Source organism: Budorcas taxicolor, chromosome 13, assembly GCF_023091745.1.
Source record: "Budorcas taxicolor isolate Tak-1 chromosome 13, Takin1.1, whole genome shotgun sequence".
NCBI lineage: Eukaryota > Metazoa > Chordata > Mammalia > Artiodactyla > Bovidae > Budorcas > Budorcas taxicolor.
The window spans coordinates 39,483,700-39,502,613 of record NC_068922.1 but is presented as its reverse complement, the minus strand read 5'-3'; the positions used below and the strand labels follow the sequence as shown (position 1 = coordinate 39,502,613).

Sequence of the window (18,914 nt, the reverse complement as noted above, 5' to 3'; positions counted from 1 at the left end):
TCTTTTGGACTCTGTGGGAGAGGGAGAGGGCGGGATGATTTGGGAGAATGGCAATGAAACATGTATAATATCATATATGAAACGAATCGCCAGTCCAGGTTTGATGCATGATACAGGATGCTTGGGACTGGTGCACTGGGATGACCCAGAGGGATGGTATGGTGGGGGGGAGGTGGGAGGGGGGTTCAGGATGGGGAACACATGTATACCTGTGGCAGATTCATGTTGATGTATGTCAAAACCAATACAATATTGTAAAGTAATTAGCCTTCAATTAAAATAAATTTATATTAAAAAATAAAATAAAATTATCAAAAAAAGAAGATATAACAATTATAAATATATTAATATATATCCTCAACATCAGAGCACCTAACTATAATAAGCAAATACTAACAGATCTGAAGGGAGAGATAGACGACAATACAACACTAGCAGGGGACTTCAATAGCTAACTTTCGACAATGGATAGACATCCAGAGAGGAAATCAACCAGGAAACGTTAGACTCGATGCATACGTTAGATAAAACTGACCTAACAAATGTGTACAGAACATCCCATCCGACAGCAGTAGAATACACATCGTTCTCAAGAACACATGGAACATTGTCCATGATACAGAAGATGACAGATCACAAAATGAGTCTTAGCACATTCAGTCAGTTCAGTTCAGTCGCTCAGTCGTGTCCGACTCTGCGACCCCATGAATCGCAGCACGCCAGGCCTCCCTGTCCATCACCAATTCCCGGAGTTCACTCAGACTCATGTCTATCGAGTCGGTGATGCCATCCAGCCATCTCATCCTCTGTCGTCCCCTTCTCCTCCTGCCCCCAATCCCTCCCATCATCAGAGTCTTTTCCAATGAGTCAACTCTTCGCATGAGGTGGCAAAAGTAATGCAGTTTCAGCTTTAGCATCATTCCTTCTGAAGAAATCCCAGGGTTGATCTCCTTCAGAATGGACTGGTTGGATCTCCTTGCAGTCCAAGGGACTCTCAGGAGTCTTCATGAAAAAGATTTAAATCATACCTAGTATCTTTCCCAACTACAATGGTATTACCCTAGAAATTAATAATAGGAAAGCTGAAAGTTCACAAATATATGAAAATTTAATATACTCCTGAACAACTAAGAGGTCAAAGAAGAAATCAACAGGGAAATAAAAAAAACCTTGAAACAAACAAAAGTGGAAATACGACAAACCAAAATTTACAGGATACTGCAAAAAAGCAGTTCTAAGAGGTAAGTTTATAGTAGTAAATGCCTACATTAACCAAAAAAAAGGAAGATATCAAATAAACAATCTAACTTTACAACCTCAAAGAACTAGAAAAAGAAGAACAAATTAAGAAGCCCAAAATTAGCAGAAGGAAGAAATTAACAAAGAGCAGAGCAGAAATAAATGAAATAGAGACCAGAAAAGTAATCAAAAAGATCTGCAAAACTTAGAGCTGTCTTTTTAAACAATAAACAAAATTGACAACCTGTTAGCTAGACTAAGAAAGAGAGAACACTCAAAATCTGAAATGGAAGAGTAGGTGTTAAAACTGATTTCATGGATACATAGGATAAGAGATTACTATGATAAATTATATACCAACAAATTGGAAAACCTAAAAGAAACAGATAAATTCCCAGAAACAGATAAGCTACCTAGACTGAATCAGGAGTTGTTAATCAAGGGATACAAATTTCCAGGTATAAGATGAATAAGTTCTGGGCATCTACTGTACAGCATGATGATTACAGCTAATAACACTGTATTATATACCTGGGAGTGGTTAAGAGGTAGATCTTAAATGTTTTCACCACAAAAGAAAATGGTATTAATAATTTTGTAACATAATGGAGGTGCTGGCTCACGCTTTGGTAGTGATCATTTTGCAAGATAAGTACATCAGACTAACACACTGTACACCTTAATCTTACACAATGTCATATGTCAGTTACATCTCAATAAAGCTGGAAAATAAATACATAAATAAATGCCTTCCCTAAAAAACAAAGAACTGACTTAACTGGATGGGTACAGTGGGACCATTAAAGGCTTATTTAGGCCTGTATGAATCATTTTAACTATCAGCACTTCTCAGGTGGTAAATGTCTTGAGTCTTCTCAGGAGACTCAAGAGATGGGGGTTTGATCCCAGAGTTGGGAAGATCCTCTGGAGTAGGAAATGGCAACCCACTCTCTTATTCTTGCCTGGAAAATTCCATGGCCAGAGGAATCTGGAGGGCTACAGTCCGTGCGGCCGCAGCATCGGACGCAACTCAGCACACACACAAACACACAGTTTTTGACTCATTGTGTAAGGTGTGGTTTTTTAAAATGGTGCTGCTGGGCCCAAATGCTTCCTGACCCTTCCTTCTGTCACTAGCCTGCAGCCAAAGGTCAAATGACAATATTTGAACAAACGTCCTTAAAAGACAACACATAAACCTAAATATGAAAAAAAAAATTAAGTCTTTCAATGCAGAAGAAACAACTATCATTGACTAGTACATCTGAATCTAATTTTTAAGGCCGGTTCTCACCTGAAACTAAACCTCTATGAACATCTAAACTCATCTTATTCTTTTTTTTAAGATGTTAATTTTTTTTTTTTTTGGATGTGGACCATTTTTAGTCTTTATTGAATTTGTTACAATACTGCTTGTGTTTTATGTTTTGATTTTTTGGCCACAAGACATATGGGATCTTCTGCATCTTCTATACTGGAAAAGTGAAAGTGAAGTCACTCAGTCATGTCCGACTCTTTGAAACCCGTGGACTGTAGCCCACCAAGCTCCTCCGTCCATGGGATTCTCCAGGCAAGAATACTGTTTCCTTCTGGAAGTTGAAGTCTTAACCACTGGACCACCAGAGAAAGTCCCCACCCTGGCCTTCTTCCGATGTGTCTTCTTCCATCATATAGATCAATGTTTCACCACATGGACTACATATTCGAAGTATACGGGGAGCGTTTTCAAGATACTGACATGCTCTACCCCCAAAAGATTGATTTCATTATTCTGACTGCAACCTGGCATCAGGAATTTTTTCTGAGATAGAATTCACCTTCTGAAACTGAGGGTAATAATCAGTTAAATCCATCACACCCAGGGCCCACCATCACTGATTAAGCTCGCCTTAACTGTTGCTATCTATACAAATGACTTGCACATCCGCCAAGAGGCACATAGCCCAAATGATAAGATGTTTGTCGAAGTTGTTTTCCAGGAACTTAGAGTCAGCTGTGTCTAGTTCAGGCTCGAACCTGTTAAGACTGAGCATCTGGGAGGGCCTCGTAAAACCTGAAAAATCTAAAGCGGGAACCCCGGGGAAGCGGGTGACGTCATGGCTCCAAGGATGTTCCTCGAACCAGGACCAGGGCCGCCCTCCTCTCATCCCTCTCCCGGGTGGGCCCTAGGTGAGTTATCATGCACCTCACACACGACAGCATGATTCTCCTCGTCTTGGGCCTCGATAAGCTCAGCCAGGAAGTACTCGCCGTATGTCTCCTTCAGGATGGTGCCATGGTGCAGGAATATTGGCATGAGGTCGTCGTGATCTTCCACCCTGTCAAAGGAAAGGCCTAAATCAGTGTTGGTTCCTCCATCTGCTCCTTTGATCCTGTCCTAAATGCCAGGGATAGAGCAACACGCCGAAGAAATAGACATATCATAATGGGGGGAATAGACAAGAATGTAACAAACAAGTCTGGAACGTTTCAAAGTGTGACCAATTGCTTTGGGATGGGGAGTGAGGGGGCCAAGGGGTCAGGGATGGGACACCTGAGCGAGACCCAAATGGAGAGATGGGGAGGAAGCTATGTCGAGACCTGGAGGTGGGCTGTTCCAGGCAGAAGGAACACGCTCACCGGCTGGGTGCAGACTGCAGGCACAGCATCACTCGTGAGCCAAAGAACAGGAAGATGGGCACAGCACCTCCCATGTGTTTCAAGGGGTACTGTTTCTACAACACTGCTCCCAGCACCTCCTTCCTCCCCTTAGAAGAAAACCATAGTCTAGAAACACTTTTCCGCTATAGGATCCGTCATGGATTATCACAGGTAAGATGTAAAAGTTCTGGGAATGACTATGATAAAGACTATTTCCTTCAAGGGGCCCATGGTGCCCTTTACTCCTGAGATGCCTACTTCCATGGAGGAAATGCTGGTTTGCAGGTAACGAAGCTCTGCTCCCTACCCTGGGCACGACTACCTCAAGCCTCCTTCCCAGGACTGCCTACCATGACCTTGACCCCCAGTGTGGGCAGGGATGGGAGACCCAAGAACCAAGTTTATGGCAGCACAGTGGTGCTGGCCCTTGGCTTTCATTTTGCTGCCATATAACATGTTTGTTTCTTCTTTGTAGCAGATTCTTGATTAACACTGTTCTAGTTTTCCTGTCTGTAATGTTCTTATACATTTTCCTTGTCCTTTTCTTTTAAAAATGTTCCATATTTGTATTGCTTTTCTCATATCACTGATTTGGCTACTAGCCTTTATCCCCGCTCTTCTTTCATTACTCTGACATCTCACGGGGCTTCTCAGGTGGCACTAGTGGTAAAGAATCCACCTGCCAAAGCAAGAGACCTAAGAGATGCAGGTTTGATCCCTGGCTTGGGAAGACATCCCACTTTAACTTCTAGTATGTTCTTTTTGATATTACTAGCAGCTCCATCTAATGAATGACAAAGACTTTCCCCTTGACCAGACTCTGACCTGGGACACTCGAAGTCTCTTCTTGACTAAGCCTGAGCCCTGGCCTGAATATCTGAACAGATACTGTCAGTTACTAAGGACAGCTCAAGGCCACATCCCTAGGATGATGTGAGACTGCCTTAAAGTGCCTGCCTGAGCAAGCTCAGGTTGCCAGGAGAATTTCCAGCTTGTTCCAGCCCTCACCTGTGGTTACCCCGTCTCCCAACGTCTGCAGGAGGGCAGGAGCCTGGCTTCCACACTCAGACGAGTCTCATAGGGGCTCTCTCATTTTCACTCTCTCTTTTTCAAAAATTTTCGATAAAACCCACTTTATTTCATACAACTACAGATTGATATTAATGAGCATATATCCTTTTGCCTGGAATGACTTCTATTTGCTTCTATAGGTTAACTGATGTTCATTAGATATGATCACAAGCATACTACACAGTATTTTACGTTTCAACAGATTTTAAATTACATTGTAGCTAATATATATCTATTATTGTATGTAATGTATTATTTCTACTACCTTGGAGTTCATAGCATATAATTGGTTGGTTTTAGTCAAATATCTAATGCAGCTGAATAGTTCACTCGCTGAGAACACCAGATAATAATTTTCTCAGTCATAATTGCTATTTTATATTACAAGAAAATACCAATATATTGATTCTAAATAAGAATTTGACGAATAAGATCACTGCCTGAATTTAAATTTCAATCTTTTTTCCTTTGGGTCTTCTATGCAGTTTTCTTCTTCTCTTAGACACCGCATAATTTGTCATTATAAAAAAAATCTTTTTAGAATAAAAACATTTCTATGAGAAACAATCCTCATAACATTAAGTTGCTTTATTTCACTCCAACTATTAGCTATAATGCAATTTTAAAATATAATTTTTCTTGATCTGTATCTCTATGAAGTATCTTTACAATGCCCTCAGAATTCAAATTGTTACACTATTTGAATTTTTAAAAGATGATGCAGAGTTCAGTTTTCTTGTGAGATCTTGATAATGTTACTTGACTGTTCCTTTTATCCTCCATTGTTGATATAAGCAGACTGTCTGCCTGTTCTGTAAATCACAATATATAATCGAAAGAATAACTCTTGGATCCAATGCTTTAAATTCCTCCAGGATAAACTGATCACATAAATTCCAGATTTCTTTCTCCCTCCCTTCCTTCCCTCCCTTCCTTTGTGTTTTATTTTCCTATATTTCCACTTCAGAAGCCCCAGTCACCTCTGTACAAATGAAAGCTGAGTTTGGTCCACCCTGGACCGCACTCCCAATGGAGTTCTCTCCCAGTGGTTATTTAGGATTAAAATCTGTCCTTACTTACCAGAGTCCTGCTTTGTTTGACCTTTGACGTCTGCACACCCTGGAGCCCATAGCCCAGGGGCAACAGTGACAGCCAACATGGAAGGGACTTCCCCCCACCACAGGCACTGACTGCCCTGGGGGTGCCATCCCTAGGCCTGTTTGCCAGCAATGGCTATGGGGCCCTCTGCGGAGTGAACCCGCCCCAGCCCTCCAGCCTGCCTCTGACTCCCCTGCGGAGACTACTGCTCAGGTCTCCTCATTGTGTGGCCTTGGGGTCTCACCTACAAGACGGCAGAGACAAGGAAAGTCAGGGGGTACAGTGTGCAGACACAGGGGCGCCCTCAAGGTTACTCCCTCGCAGGCATTCAGCCCCTGGCAGCATCTGCTATGGACGACTTCACATGCCACCCACCACCCACCCCACCATCTGACACACTCTGAAACCCCTGCTGGCAACCTCCATCTGAGTGCCCAAGCCCTCTGCTGGGAGAGCCAAGAAGGCCCCACTGCATTCAGGACACACCACAGCCTGCAAAAGGGCGCTGCTAACAGAGGTGGCTTTTCTCTGTAAACAGAGTCCTCAGTGATAGTACTTAAAAAAAAAAAAAGATTCTATTTTCAAATCCATTTTCAAATATCTTGCCAAAAATTAAAGTCCCCACCAATATTTTTTTAATTATTTAGACTGTGCCAGGTCTTAGTTGCAGCATATGAACTCTTAGTTGCGGCATGTGGGATCTAGTTCCCTGACCAGGGATTGAACCCAGGTCCCCCTGCATTGGGACTGCAAAATCTTTAGTGCCTGGACCACCAGGGAAGTCCCAATATTAGTTCAGTTCAATTCAGTCACTTAGTCATGCCTGACTCTTTGTGACCCCATGGACTGCAGCACGCCAGGCTTCCCTGTCCATCACCATCTCCCAGAGCTTACTCAAACTCATGTCCATTGAGTCAGTGATGCCATCCAACCATCTCATCCTCTGTCATCCCCTTCTCCTCCCGCCTTCAATCTTTCCCAGTATCAGGGTCTTTTCCAGTGAGTCGGTTCTTCGCATCAGGTGGCCAAAGGACTGGAGTTTCAGCTTCAACATCAGTCCTTCCAATGAATATTCAGGATTGATTTCCTTTAGGATGGACTGGTTGGATCTCCTTGCAGTCCAAGGGGCCCTCAAGAGTCTTCTCCAACACCACAGTTCAAAAGCATCAATTCTTCAGTGCTCAGCTTTCTTTATAGTCCAACTCTCACATCCATACATGACTACTGGAAAAACCATAGCTTTGACTAGATGGACTTTTGTCGGCAAAATAATGTCTCTGCTTTTTAATATGCTGTCTAGGTTGGTCATAGCTTTTCTTCCAAGAGGTAATTATTTTAAATTATGTGAAAGTAATTCAATATCCTAATCATTTTAAGAGAATAGAGACAGCTATCACTCAGAGAACTCCAAAATCAACTGTGTACCATGGGCTTTTATCTCTATGATGGACACAAAAACACTACTTCGTGGTATAAAAATCAAGAATAAAGGTTCAGAAAGACCCAGGGCCGAATGCCTAATCATGAGCCCTCAGCAGCCTGTGAACAAAGTGATCCATAATTACACCTCAGTACTTATTCTTCTGGGAAAAAGAAGAAAACATCCAAGTTGTGGAGCTCCGAAGAATCTCTCCCTTAAGCCCGTCCCCAAAATGTATAAAGAGGAACCTGCTCTGCAAGCATGTTCCTTGGGGTAATCGAAGGTTTACGCTCTTGCATCAGCCCCAGTGCTAATGATAAGGTATGACATCAGCCTCTCGTAGTCTCAAATGGCATGTGACAAAGTCAAGCCCCTTGGAAATAAGACACCCCAGCTACCAAAAACAACTCATTCAGGAAAGTGTTTAAATTTGTGCACTGCCTGCTCAGAAGGTAAAGACTCTGCCTAGGAGACCTGAGTTCGATCTCTGTGTCGAGAAGATCCTCTGGAGAAAGAAATGGTAACCTACTCCAGCATTCTCGCCTGGAGAATTCCATGGACAGAGGAGCCTGGGAGGTTACAGTCCATGGGGTTGCAAAGAGTCAGACACAACTGAGCAACTTTCACTTTCACTCTGCCACTCAGATAGGAGGAAAGCCACTTCTTGTGGAGCCGCTGGGCACAGCAGGGCCACGTGGCTAGCACCTCCATGACCCCCAGTGTTTAGGTGGTGATGACTCTGAAGGTTACAGTTGATCAACACAAAGTATTGACACACTGGGGAAGATGTGACTGAGTAAGCAGTAACCTTCCTTTAGATCCTGCAGCCATTACGAGGCTTGGAGTAGACGACGACCCCCATGCTATGAAACTAGTTACAGACTGTTTTATTTTAACCTGTTTGGAGCAAACAAAAGGCCCTTCCCATAGAAACTGGTTTGATCCCTCAGGCCCTTAAATGCCCATCAGACTCTGAGAACCATGCCAGATGAAAGCAGGCTGGAATCCAAAGCTGAAGAAAATCAACAGCCTCTCAGGACACCTGGCTTGGGGTCCGGTGTCCCGGAAGCCCTGGAGAAGGCAAGGTGAAGGAGAACAGGGACCTGGGGGCTCTTGCTGGCTTCCTGGGAGGTGGGGAGGAGGAAGAACAGGCTCACTCCCCACCTCCTCCGTGTTAGCGAGGGGTGCTTTCAAGGAACAGCGTGATGCCAGACCCCAGGGCACTTGCCCAGCTGCTGGTATGGTCCCTTGGTGGCAGGTGGCTCCCTCAGCATCCTGACCCCTCTTCTGCAGCATCACAAGTGTGGAAGAGAGCCCTCAGGAGGCTTCCCTGGACAGGGAGGTGCACGTTGTTTCCTTGCCAGCAAAGAAACTGCTGCGAATGCATAGATGGAAAGCTCATGCTTACGGGCTATAAACGACGGCTACAGCCCACCTTTGGGCTACTGTGTTCGGGATACTGGCACGGCCTCCTCTCTGCTGCCTGAAGGCATCTGCCACAACCAGAGAGGATCTGCATGTCATTAGTGAGACTTGAAAATGTGCCATTGGAAAAGGGATTCTGGTGTCACTTTAAAAGCCATAAATATTGTATTTCTTCAAGCCTGAGAGTGCGTGCATATATGTGTGTATATTCTTTAAGAGGGGGCGTCCCTGGTGGCTCAGCGGGAAAGAACCCACCTGACAATGCAGGAGATGCACGTTCGATCCTCTGGAGGAGGAAACTGCAACCCACTCCAGTATTCTTGCCTGGAAATCCCATTCTTGCCGGGAAATCCCATGGACAGAGGAGCCTGGAGGGCTACAGTCCATGGGGTCACAAAGAGTTGGTCAAGACTGAGTGACTAAACAACATTCTTTAAGAAATCAGTGAAGACAGAAAAATCCAGAGAATCCAGTTTAGTGGTCGTGCTAAAGAATGCCGTGCATTTTGCTTAAACCAACCCCTAACACAATTGGTTTTAATTTGGAGTTGGAGAACCTACAGTAGCTGCCAACTTGGCACCCAGATTTTTCTTTTTATTCAGACGTGTGAAACAAAGCACCTTTTTCTTTCCAAGATCTCTTGTGACCTCTAGTGGTCTTCTCTAGGAGAATCAAATCCATCATTTCTAAACTGTATATTCCATTCAAAACTTTAAAATGGGTTTTGGAACCCTTTAGCCTCTGCTCATTGGAAAATGTCATGATTTTAACAAGTTGTGGAGGACTTCGAGATGACTTCAAAGCACATTTGAGGCCAACTAGAGGCTCCTGAACTTCCACCACTGCGATCTGATCTACGTTAACACATCTCTGCTCCATTTGGATTGTGAACTAAATTCTATCTGCTGGGTCACTTATCAGGACCCAAGAAGACCAGTGGGGAAATTCCAAACTACCCGACCTGTTCTTTTTGAATGCTTTAGTATATTTATCACTCAAACATCAGAATGTTTATTTACATGAAATTGCTTAGAAGTCAAGCTTAAGTGGATTCCTAAAAAATCATGAGACTATCAAATGCTTAATAAAAATATCTGCTTTAAAGGTGAAAAGTTGGCATTTTAAAAACACCAATCTTAAAAGTCCTAATTTTTTCATCTATTTTAAATAGCAATAATGCTGACCTAACTTCGTTTCTGTTATTAGCAAAAAAAGCAGTACTATATTAAGGAAACTTTGAGTTACTTTCAGTTCAGTTCAGTTCAGTCGCTCAGTCGTGTCCAGCTCTTTGCGACCCCCTGAATCGCAGCACACCAGGCCTACCTGTCCATCACCAACTCCCAGAGTTCACCCAAACTCATGTGCATTGAGTCAGTGATGCCATCCAGCCATCTCATCCTCTGTCGTCCCCTTATCCTCCTGCCCCCAATCCCTCCCAGCAGTGATCTCCTGTAGCATATTTGGCACCTACCAACCTGGGGAGTTCCTCTTTCAGTATCCTATCATTTTGCCTTTTCATACTGTTCATGGGGTTCTCAAGGCAAGAATACTGCAGTGGTTTGCCATTCCCTTCTCCAGCGGACCACATTCTGTCAGACCTCTCCACCCTGACCCATCCGTCTTGGGTGTAAGTTACTTTACAACCCTGATTGATGGCACAATTATAATCCTTTCCTCAGTAAGTACTCTCCCATCCCCATGAGGACTTGAAAAAGGTAGGTTTCTTCCCAGAAAGCCCATTTCAATAGTTTCTACATCTGAGAACATCTCAAATCCACCAGCAGTGATGAATCAAGTCCATGATAGGTAATAAAGGTATGTCTAGAAGCAGCTGCGCTTTCCATCATGTATTATACAAAATACAGAACAGTAACTGTGATAATTAGTTTCTAAGTAGAGGGGGACACTACAGCACAATACAGGTGAGTCAAAGAAATGGGACTGGGGATGATCATGTCAGTGTGCTGGCTCTGAGTATGTTGCTAGGTAAACAGCAGAAGTGTAATCATATCCCCAAATGCTTCACTGGTTTGGTGTCTTAAAGATTGTGTTCTTCACCATTAATTATCAGTGCAAGTAACAACAGATGAAACAGATGTCAGAAAATAAATGTAGGGGAAATGAGAAATGAGACAGCCTAAGTGGATACGTAGCCATGCCCATCTGACTCCAAAATGGTTTTTTCCTGCATCATTAAGGAGGGAGTTTATCCACATGAATGCTGTTTCCAGATATCTGAAGTCCTGCGCTTGCAGGTGTCAAAACTCGAATTGGAGCACTGTAGATGGAGGACCTCCTAAGGTGTGTCACAGCCCCCACCCGCAAGCAAAAACACCAACTCTCACAACACCATAACTGCCTCTACATTTCAGCGCTACACCCCAAATTCTCTTCTTATAAGCACCCCTTCCTCACTTCAAAGCACCCCCTGTCATCTCTTGGCTACCTGGACCACGTTCCTTTCGTGGACTGCTTTTGGCGGATTTTCTGGACAGCTCATTCTCGGAGGGAGGCTAAATAAGCAAGACCTCAGGGAAAGGGGAAATGGGAGGTTTAGTTCAGGCCGGGGGGAGGTCGGCGTTCGTAACACTCAAGTTTGCAAGAGTAAAAAGAAGAAAGAAAAAAGATGGGAAGACAAGAACTGAGGAGACCAGCTCCTGACCCCCAGTTCCCATGTGCTCCTAGGAGCCAGCACTGGGCGGGGCACATCCTATACCGGGCTTCTCCAGCCACCTGCATCCCGAAGAAGCAGGAGCTGCATCACTGAGTTAGCCAAGATGCCACTTACTTTTTACACAGTGGAAGAAACAGGTGATTTTTCTCCCCCATAATTCACTTATTTTGTAACTGGATGTTTTACCTCTTAATCTCCTTCGCTTACTCCACTCATTCCCCACCCCCTGCCCCCCACACACACCAGAAACAGGGGATTCTGAGATAGGCAGCTTCCGTACATGTCAATGTCAGCATTAGATTTATCTATAATTTTCCATTACAATAATGTCTTGATGAATATCTATGTCGAAAAAACATAGGCTTTAAAATTCCCCAAGGAAATAACAATTTGCACAATCCAAATTCCATATACTTTTCATATACATTTTAAGAGAATGCAGAGTGTGGAGGTTTGGGGAGACTGGAAGAGGCGTGGAAGCCCTGAGCCCTTCCCCACATCCTGCCTTGTGCATTTTGTCCATCTGGCTGTACCCAGGTCATGCCCTTTTATAACAAACTGGTCATCTAGTAGAGGCAAAAAAAGAAAAGACTTAAAAATGTGCTAATTCATTTGTAACCGTTCCCCTCCAACCTCCCCCAAAGAACTGTCTGCTTTCAATGTACATGTTTAATCATCTGCCTAAACTAGAAATTATTTTAAATGCAACTATTTTCTTCACTTAATATGGAAACTGTAAAATGGCACTGAAACCCACAAATATTTGGATTAATGCAAATTAAAATAACAAACTACTGTTGTACTGCGGACAGTTTTAATAAGTGAAACATCCGCCATTAGCAAGAATGCAAGAAAATGAGACTGTTGGTTAGGATACAAATCGATGTCATTATTTTAGTCAAATAATTTGGTAGTATCTATTTTAAATTTTTGGTATTTAATGCAACCTTACCCAGAAATTCCACTTCTAAGTATCTATACTACAGACAAAAATAGCATTACCACAGCATCACATGCTATAGAAAAAAAGATGATATGTTTCCATAAACAAGGAATACTTCAATGTAAAGCCACATGATGTGGCGTTTCATACAATGAAATGCCACACAGCCACGAAAAACAATAAAATAGATCTGTTAGGTAGATGAGCTGTTATACTAAGTGGAAAATGCAATTAACAAAACATACTATCATGACTATAGACATATATGCATGTGTATATATATATAGAGAGAGAGAGAGAGAATATACACGTAACACTTTCATGTGTCTGTACAATTATATCGGAGAAGGCAATGGCACCCCACTCCAGTATTCTTGCTTGGAAAATCCTATGGATGGAGGAGCCTGGTGGGCTGCAGTCCATGGGATCGCGGGACATGACTGAGCAACTTCACTTTCACTTTTCACTCTCATGCATTGGAGAAGGAAATGGCAACCCACTCCGGTGTTCTTGCCTAGAGAATCCCAGGGACAGAAGAGCCTGGTAGGCTGCCATCTCTGGGGTCGCACAGAGTTGGACACGACTGAAGCGACTTAGCAGCAGCAGCAGCAGCAGCAGTACAATTATATACTCACATAGAATAATGAAACAAGGAGTAATTTTTAAGCTTTTTATGATTGGAAAATATAATTCATTTTATTAAATGAGCCCATGCCCCACATTAGTTAGCAAATGGCAGGAAAAAAAATGATTAATTTTTAAATGAAATTGAGATTAAAATATAGCAACTATGAGACTACAAGACCCTAAGAAATTAATGTATGCAACTTTCTCATGACTTAATTAACAATTTGCCAAATGGCCAGAGGGAGAGCACTGGACTGAGTGGCCAAGACTGGTACAGAGGAGCCAAAGGGGTGAGCCTGGGAGAAAGCTGAGGCCCAGGTTCTGGAAGAGGCAGTGTTCAGAGCCACAACAGGAGGAAAAGAGAAGACACAAACCAGGATGGGGTGGGTTGGGGCAGGTGGCTGGGGGAGAGGCTACTGTCAGGGCACAGCCACCCTTGCTCTTACCCAAGGTTCAGCTGACATTTCTTTAATGGATATAGAATTATTCAATTATTACCATCTTTACAATGAGTGTAGGTAGTTTGTGTATTTCAGGGAATAAGAAACATTTTAGATGATTAGATTTGTCTAAACAATTCAGATATGCATTTTATCTAAATTGTTGAATTTATAGAATTGAAACTTTTCAGTGTCTGTAAAGTGAAAATTACTCAGTTGTGTCTGACTCTTTGCTACCCCATGGACTGTACAGTCCATGGAATTCTCTAGGCCAGAAAACTGGTGTGGGTGGCCTCTCCCTTCTCCAGGGGATCTTCCTAACCCAGGGATCGAACCCAGGTCTCCTGCATTGCAGGCAGATTCTTTACCAACTGAGCCATCAGGGAAGCCCCTCAATGTCTATAGGATCTGTACTAATATCACCTCTTTCAATCCTGATAATGGTAGTTTAAGTCTACTCTCCTTTTCTTTTTTCTTGATAAGTTTGGCTAGGAGTTCATCAATTTTATTCATCTCATCTGTGTCTTTTAAATTGCCAAATCCAACAGTCTCTTTTTTGTAATCAAATTATTTGATCTCCCTACAAATTATTTGATTTGCCACTTTAAGAGTCTTTGACTTCTGTGACTCTCTTCCAATTTTCTTTATTATTGTTAAGAGTTTCATCTTTCAAAATTCTGCTCTAATTCTCTGCTTTTTACTTTAAAATACCCCCCAAAACTAGACCATCTCTTTTGTTCTCATGATCTCCTCAAACTCTCTCCTGTACATCTAGCACTATTATTTTTACCTTTGATTAATGAATCCACCATTCCCCAGTTCAGATCAGTTGCTCAGTCGAGTCTGACTCTTTGCAACCCCATGGACTGCAGCACGCTTGGCCTCCCTGTCCATCAACAACTCCCAGAGTATACTCAAACTAACATCCATTGACTCGGTGATGCCATCCAACAATCTCATCCTCTGTTGTCCCCTTCTCCTCCTGCCTTCAATCTTTCCTAGCATCAGGGTCTTTTCCAATGAGTCAGTTCTTTGCATCAGGTGGCCAAAGGATTGGAGTTTCAGCTTCAACATCAGTCCTTCCAATGAATATTCAGGACTGATTTCCTTTAGGATGGACTGGTTGGATCTCCTTGCAGTCCAAAGGACTTTCAAGAGTCTTCTCCAACACCATGGTTCAAAAGCATCAATTCTTCAGTGTTCAGCTTTCTTTATGGTCCAAATCTCACATCCATATATGATTACGAGAAAAACCAAAGCTTTGACTACATGGACCTCCGTTGGCAAAGTAATGTCTCTGCTTTTTAATATGCTGTCTAGGTTGGCCATAACTTTTCTTCCAAGGAACAACTGTCTTTTAATTTCATGGCTGTGACTGCAGTGATTTTGGAGCCCCCAAAAGTGAAGTCTGTCACTGTTTCCATTGTTTTTTCATCTATTTTCCATGAAGTGATGGGACCAGATGCCATGATCTTAGTTTTCTGAATGTTGAGTTTTAAGCCAACTTTTTCACTCTCCTCTTTCACTTTCATCAAGAGGCTCTTTAGTTCTTCTTTGATTTCTGCCATAAGGGTGGTGTCATTTGCATATCTGAGGTTACTGATATTTCTCCTGGCAATCTTGATTCCAGCTTGTGCTCCATCCAGCCCAGCATTTCTCATGATGTACTCTGCATATAAGTTAAATAAGCAGGGTGACAATATACAGCCTTGATGTACTCCTTTCCCAATTTGGAACCAGTCTGTTGTTCCATGTCCATTTCTAACTGTTGCTTCCTGACCTGCATACAGATTTCTCAGGAGGCAGGTAAGGTGGTCTGGTATTCCTATCTTTTTCAGAATTTTCCAGTTTTTTGTGATCCACACAGTCAAAGGCTTTGGCATAGTCAATAAAGCAGAAATAGATGTTTTTCTGGAACTCCCTTGCTATTTGATGATCCAGTGGATATTGGCAATTTGATCTCTGTTTCCACTGCCTTTTCTAAATTCAGCTTGAACATCTGGAAGCTCGTGGTTCACATACTGTTGAAGCCTGGCTTGGAGAATTTTGAGCATTACTTTGCTAGCATGTGAGATGAGTGCAATTGTGTGGTAGTTTGAGCATGCTTTGGCATTGCCTTTCTTTGGGACTGGAATGAAAACTGACCTTTTCCATTCCTGTGGCCACTGCTGAATTTTCCAAATTTGCTGGCATATTGAGAGCAGCACTTTCACAGCATCATCTTTTAGGATTTGAAATAGCTCAGTTGGAATTCCATCACCTCCACTAGCTTTGTTTGTAGTGAAGCTTCCTAAGGCCCACTTGACTTCACATTCCAGGATGTCTGGCTCTAGGTGAGTGATCACGCCATCGTGATTATTTGGTTCGTGAAGATCTTTTTTTGTATAGTTCTTCTGTGTATTCTTGCCACCTCTTCTTAATATCTTCTGCTTCTGTTAGGTCCATACATTTCTGTCTGGTCGTAGCAAGCACCCTCTTCCAACAATACAAGAGAAGACTCTACACATGGACATCACCAGATGGTCAATACCGAAATCAGATTGATTATATTCTTTGCAGCCAAAGATGGAAAAGCTCTATACAGTCAGCAAAAACAAGACTGGGAGCTGACTGTGGCTCAGATCATGAACTCCTCATTGCCAAATTCCGACTTAAATTGATGAAAGTAGGGAGAACCACTAGACCATTCAGGTATAACCTAAATCAAATCCCGTAGGATTATACAGTGGAAGTGACAAATAGATTCAAGGGATTAGATCTGATAGAGTGCCTGTAGAACTATGGACAGAGGTTCGTGACATTGGACAGGAGGCAGGGATCAAGACAATCCCCAAGAAAAAGAAATGCGAAAAGGCAAAATGATTGTCTGAGGAGGCCTTACAAATAGCTGTGAAAAGAAGAGAAGCAAAAGGCAAAGGAGAAAAGAAAAGATATACCTATTTAAATGCAGAGTTCCAAAGAATATCAAGGAGAGTTAAGAAAGCCTTCCTCGGTGATCAATGCAAAGAAATAGAGGGAAACAGTAGAATGGGAAAGACTAGAGGTCTCTTCAAGAAAATTAGAGATATGAAGGGAACATTTCCTGCAAAGATGGGGACAATAAAGGACAGAAATGGTATAGACCTAACAGAAGCAGAAGATATTAAGAAGAGGTGGCAAGAATACACCAGCCCCCAGTAACCTTGAAAATCCCGCATCACCATCACTGCTCTCATTCTTCAACTTCTCTATACAACTGGCAACCAAACTGCACCCTCCCTCTCAATCATTTCTTTGCATCTATGCACCTGTCTTGGTCCATTCTGCAACCTGGACCTCTGACTGGTCACTGCCTGAATTCTAGCCAGCGTCACTCTTGGCCAGACTGTCCTGTGCTACTCCCCTGCAAGCCACTGGCCACAGGGAAACCAGTTATTCTTTGACATACAGTCCACCCCACGTCTTTCTTCAGTGCTCCCAGTGGGCTCCGAGTTGAAGTCTGCTCATCTCAGTTGCGTGCTTCCTCATACCTGCCCACCTGCCTGATGCTCTCTTGCCTTCATGCCTTTGCCCATCCTGTCCATCTGGCTGAACTCTGACTCATCCCCCCTGACTACAGTCAGAGGCTACCTTCTCTGTGAAGCCTCTTTTTCGTTTACATTTCCCCCACTGAGGTATAATAACATAGTGTAAAATGCACAGGTATTAAAAGTTGATGCCTTCTGACAGCTGCATGCACCCTAATCAATCCACAGAGCATGGTCTCCCCATCCTGTCCCTCCAGCATACTCTTGCCTCTGCCAGAGGCATCTGTTGATCTGGCTTCTGCCATTCTGTACATCATACAAACAGCATACAGTCTTTGTTTCTATGTCTGTCTTCTTTCATTCCGCATAGACTTTCTGAGCCTGGTCCATGCTATTGTGTGTGCGTATGTGCTGTGTCACTTCAGTCCTGTCTGCCTCTTTGCGACCCTAAGGACTGTCCTCCACCAGGCCCCTCTGTCCATGGGATTCTCCAGGCAAGAATACTGGAGTGGGTTACCATGCCCTCCTCCAGAGGATCTTCCCAACCCAGGGACTGAACCTACACCACCTGTGTCTCTCCCATTGCAGGTGGATTCTTTACCCACTGACCCACCTGGGAAGCCCGCTATTGTGTATATCTGTAGTTTATTCCATTTCATTGCTGAGTAGTATCCATTGCACAGAGGGACTGCAGTTTGGTGGACATTTAGATTTCTGAGAGCCTAGGGGTAGTATGAGGCTGTCTTGATCCCTCTCTGTCCTTCCCTCCTCCAAGCTACAAAGCATTACAGCTTGTGAGTGGATCTATCTCCCCTACTTAACTCTAACAATATTAGTAATAATGTTTAATTTCCTTGAGCACCTACATGTGACGGGCAGTGTGCTGAGTGCTTCTGTCCTCTCATCCCATCACTACAACAGTCCCACGTGGCATACAACATCTTCACATCCACTGACAGAGATGAAACCAAGGCCTGCAGAGGCCCATTTCCTTGTTTAAGGTGACTCATCTGGAGAGGAGTAAAGTCAAGATCAAGATCCTCCTCTACCTGATGCCATTATTACACATTCATAACACTACATGCCTGGTAAATAGTAGGCTCTCCCTGAATGTTCAGCGTTGATTTTCTTTAGAATTGACTGGTTCGATCTCCTTGTAGTCCAAGAGACTCTTGCTTTTCAAAAACTGAGATTTTATACTTTCTAAAGAAACCGAGTACTTATCCAATATGGCAATGACGGGAATTCTCTAGCAGTATAGTAGTTAGGACTCTATCCATCCACTGCAAGGGGCACGGACTCAATTCCTGGTTGGGGAACTGAGAGCCTGCAAGCTACATGGTGTGGCCAAACCGCCCCCACCCCCGCCCCGCTCCAAAAAAAAATCAGGAACTTCCCTGGTAGTCCAGTGGTCAGGACTTCATGCTTCCAATGCAGAGGGTGAGGGTTTGATCCTTGAAGCCCCCTTGTGGCTCAGATGGTAAAGAGTCTGCCTGCAATGCAGGAGACCTGGGTTTGATCCCTGAGTTGGGAAGATCCCCTGGAGAAAGGAATGGCAATGTACTCCAGTAATCTTGCCTGGAAAATCCCATGGATGGAGGAGCCTGGCAGGTACAGTCCATGGGGTCGCAAAGAGTCAGACATGACTGAGTGACTTCACTTTCACTTTATTTCTGGGGAACTAAGATCCCATATACAGTTGGGCAACACCAGAAACAAACAAAGCACATGAAAAAGCACAACAAACAAACACAACCCACAAATACGGTGGGATTTCCCTAGCAGTCCTGTGGATGGGACTTGGCCTTCCAATGCAGGGGGTGTAGGTTTG

At 43.3% G+C, this 18,914-nt stretch overlaps 1 protein-coding gene across 1 annotated transcript in view; it reads right to left on the bottom strand.

The window, feature by feature from the left end:
* Nucleotides 1-18,914, bottom strand: part of CFAP61 (cilia and flagella associated protein 61) — a 236,833-nt gene that overhangs the window by 204,974 nt on the left and 12,945 nt on the right. The window contains exon 6 of the mRNA XM_052651239.1: nt 3,425-3,557. Within this exon, the coding sequence (XP_052507199.1) occupies nt 3,425-3,557 (133 nt within the window). The remainder of the gene's footprint in view (nt 1-3,424; nt 3,558-18,914) is intronic.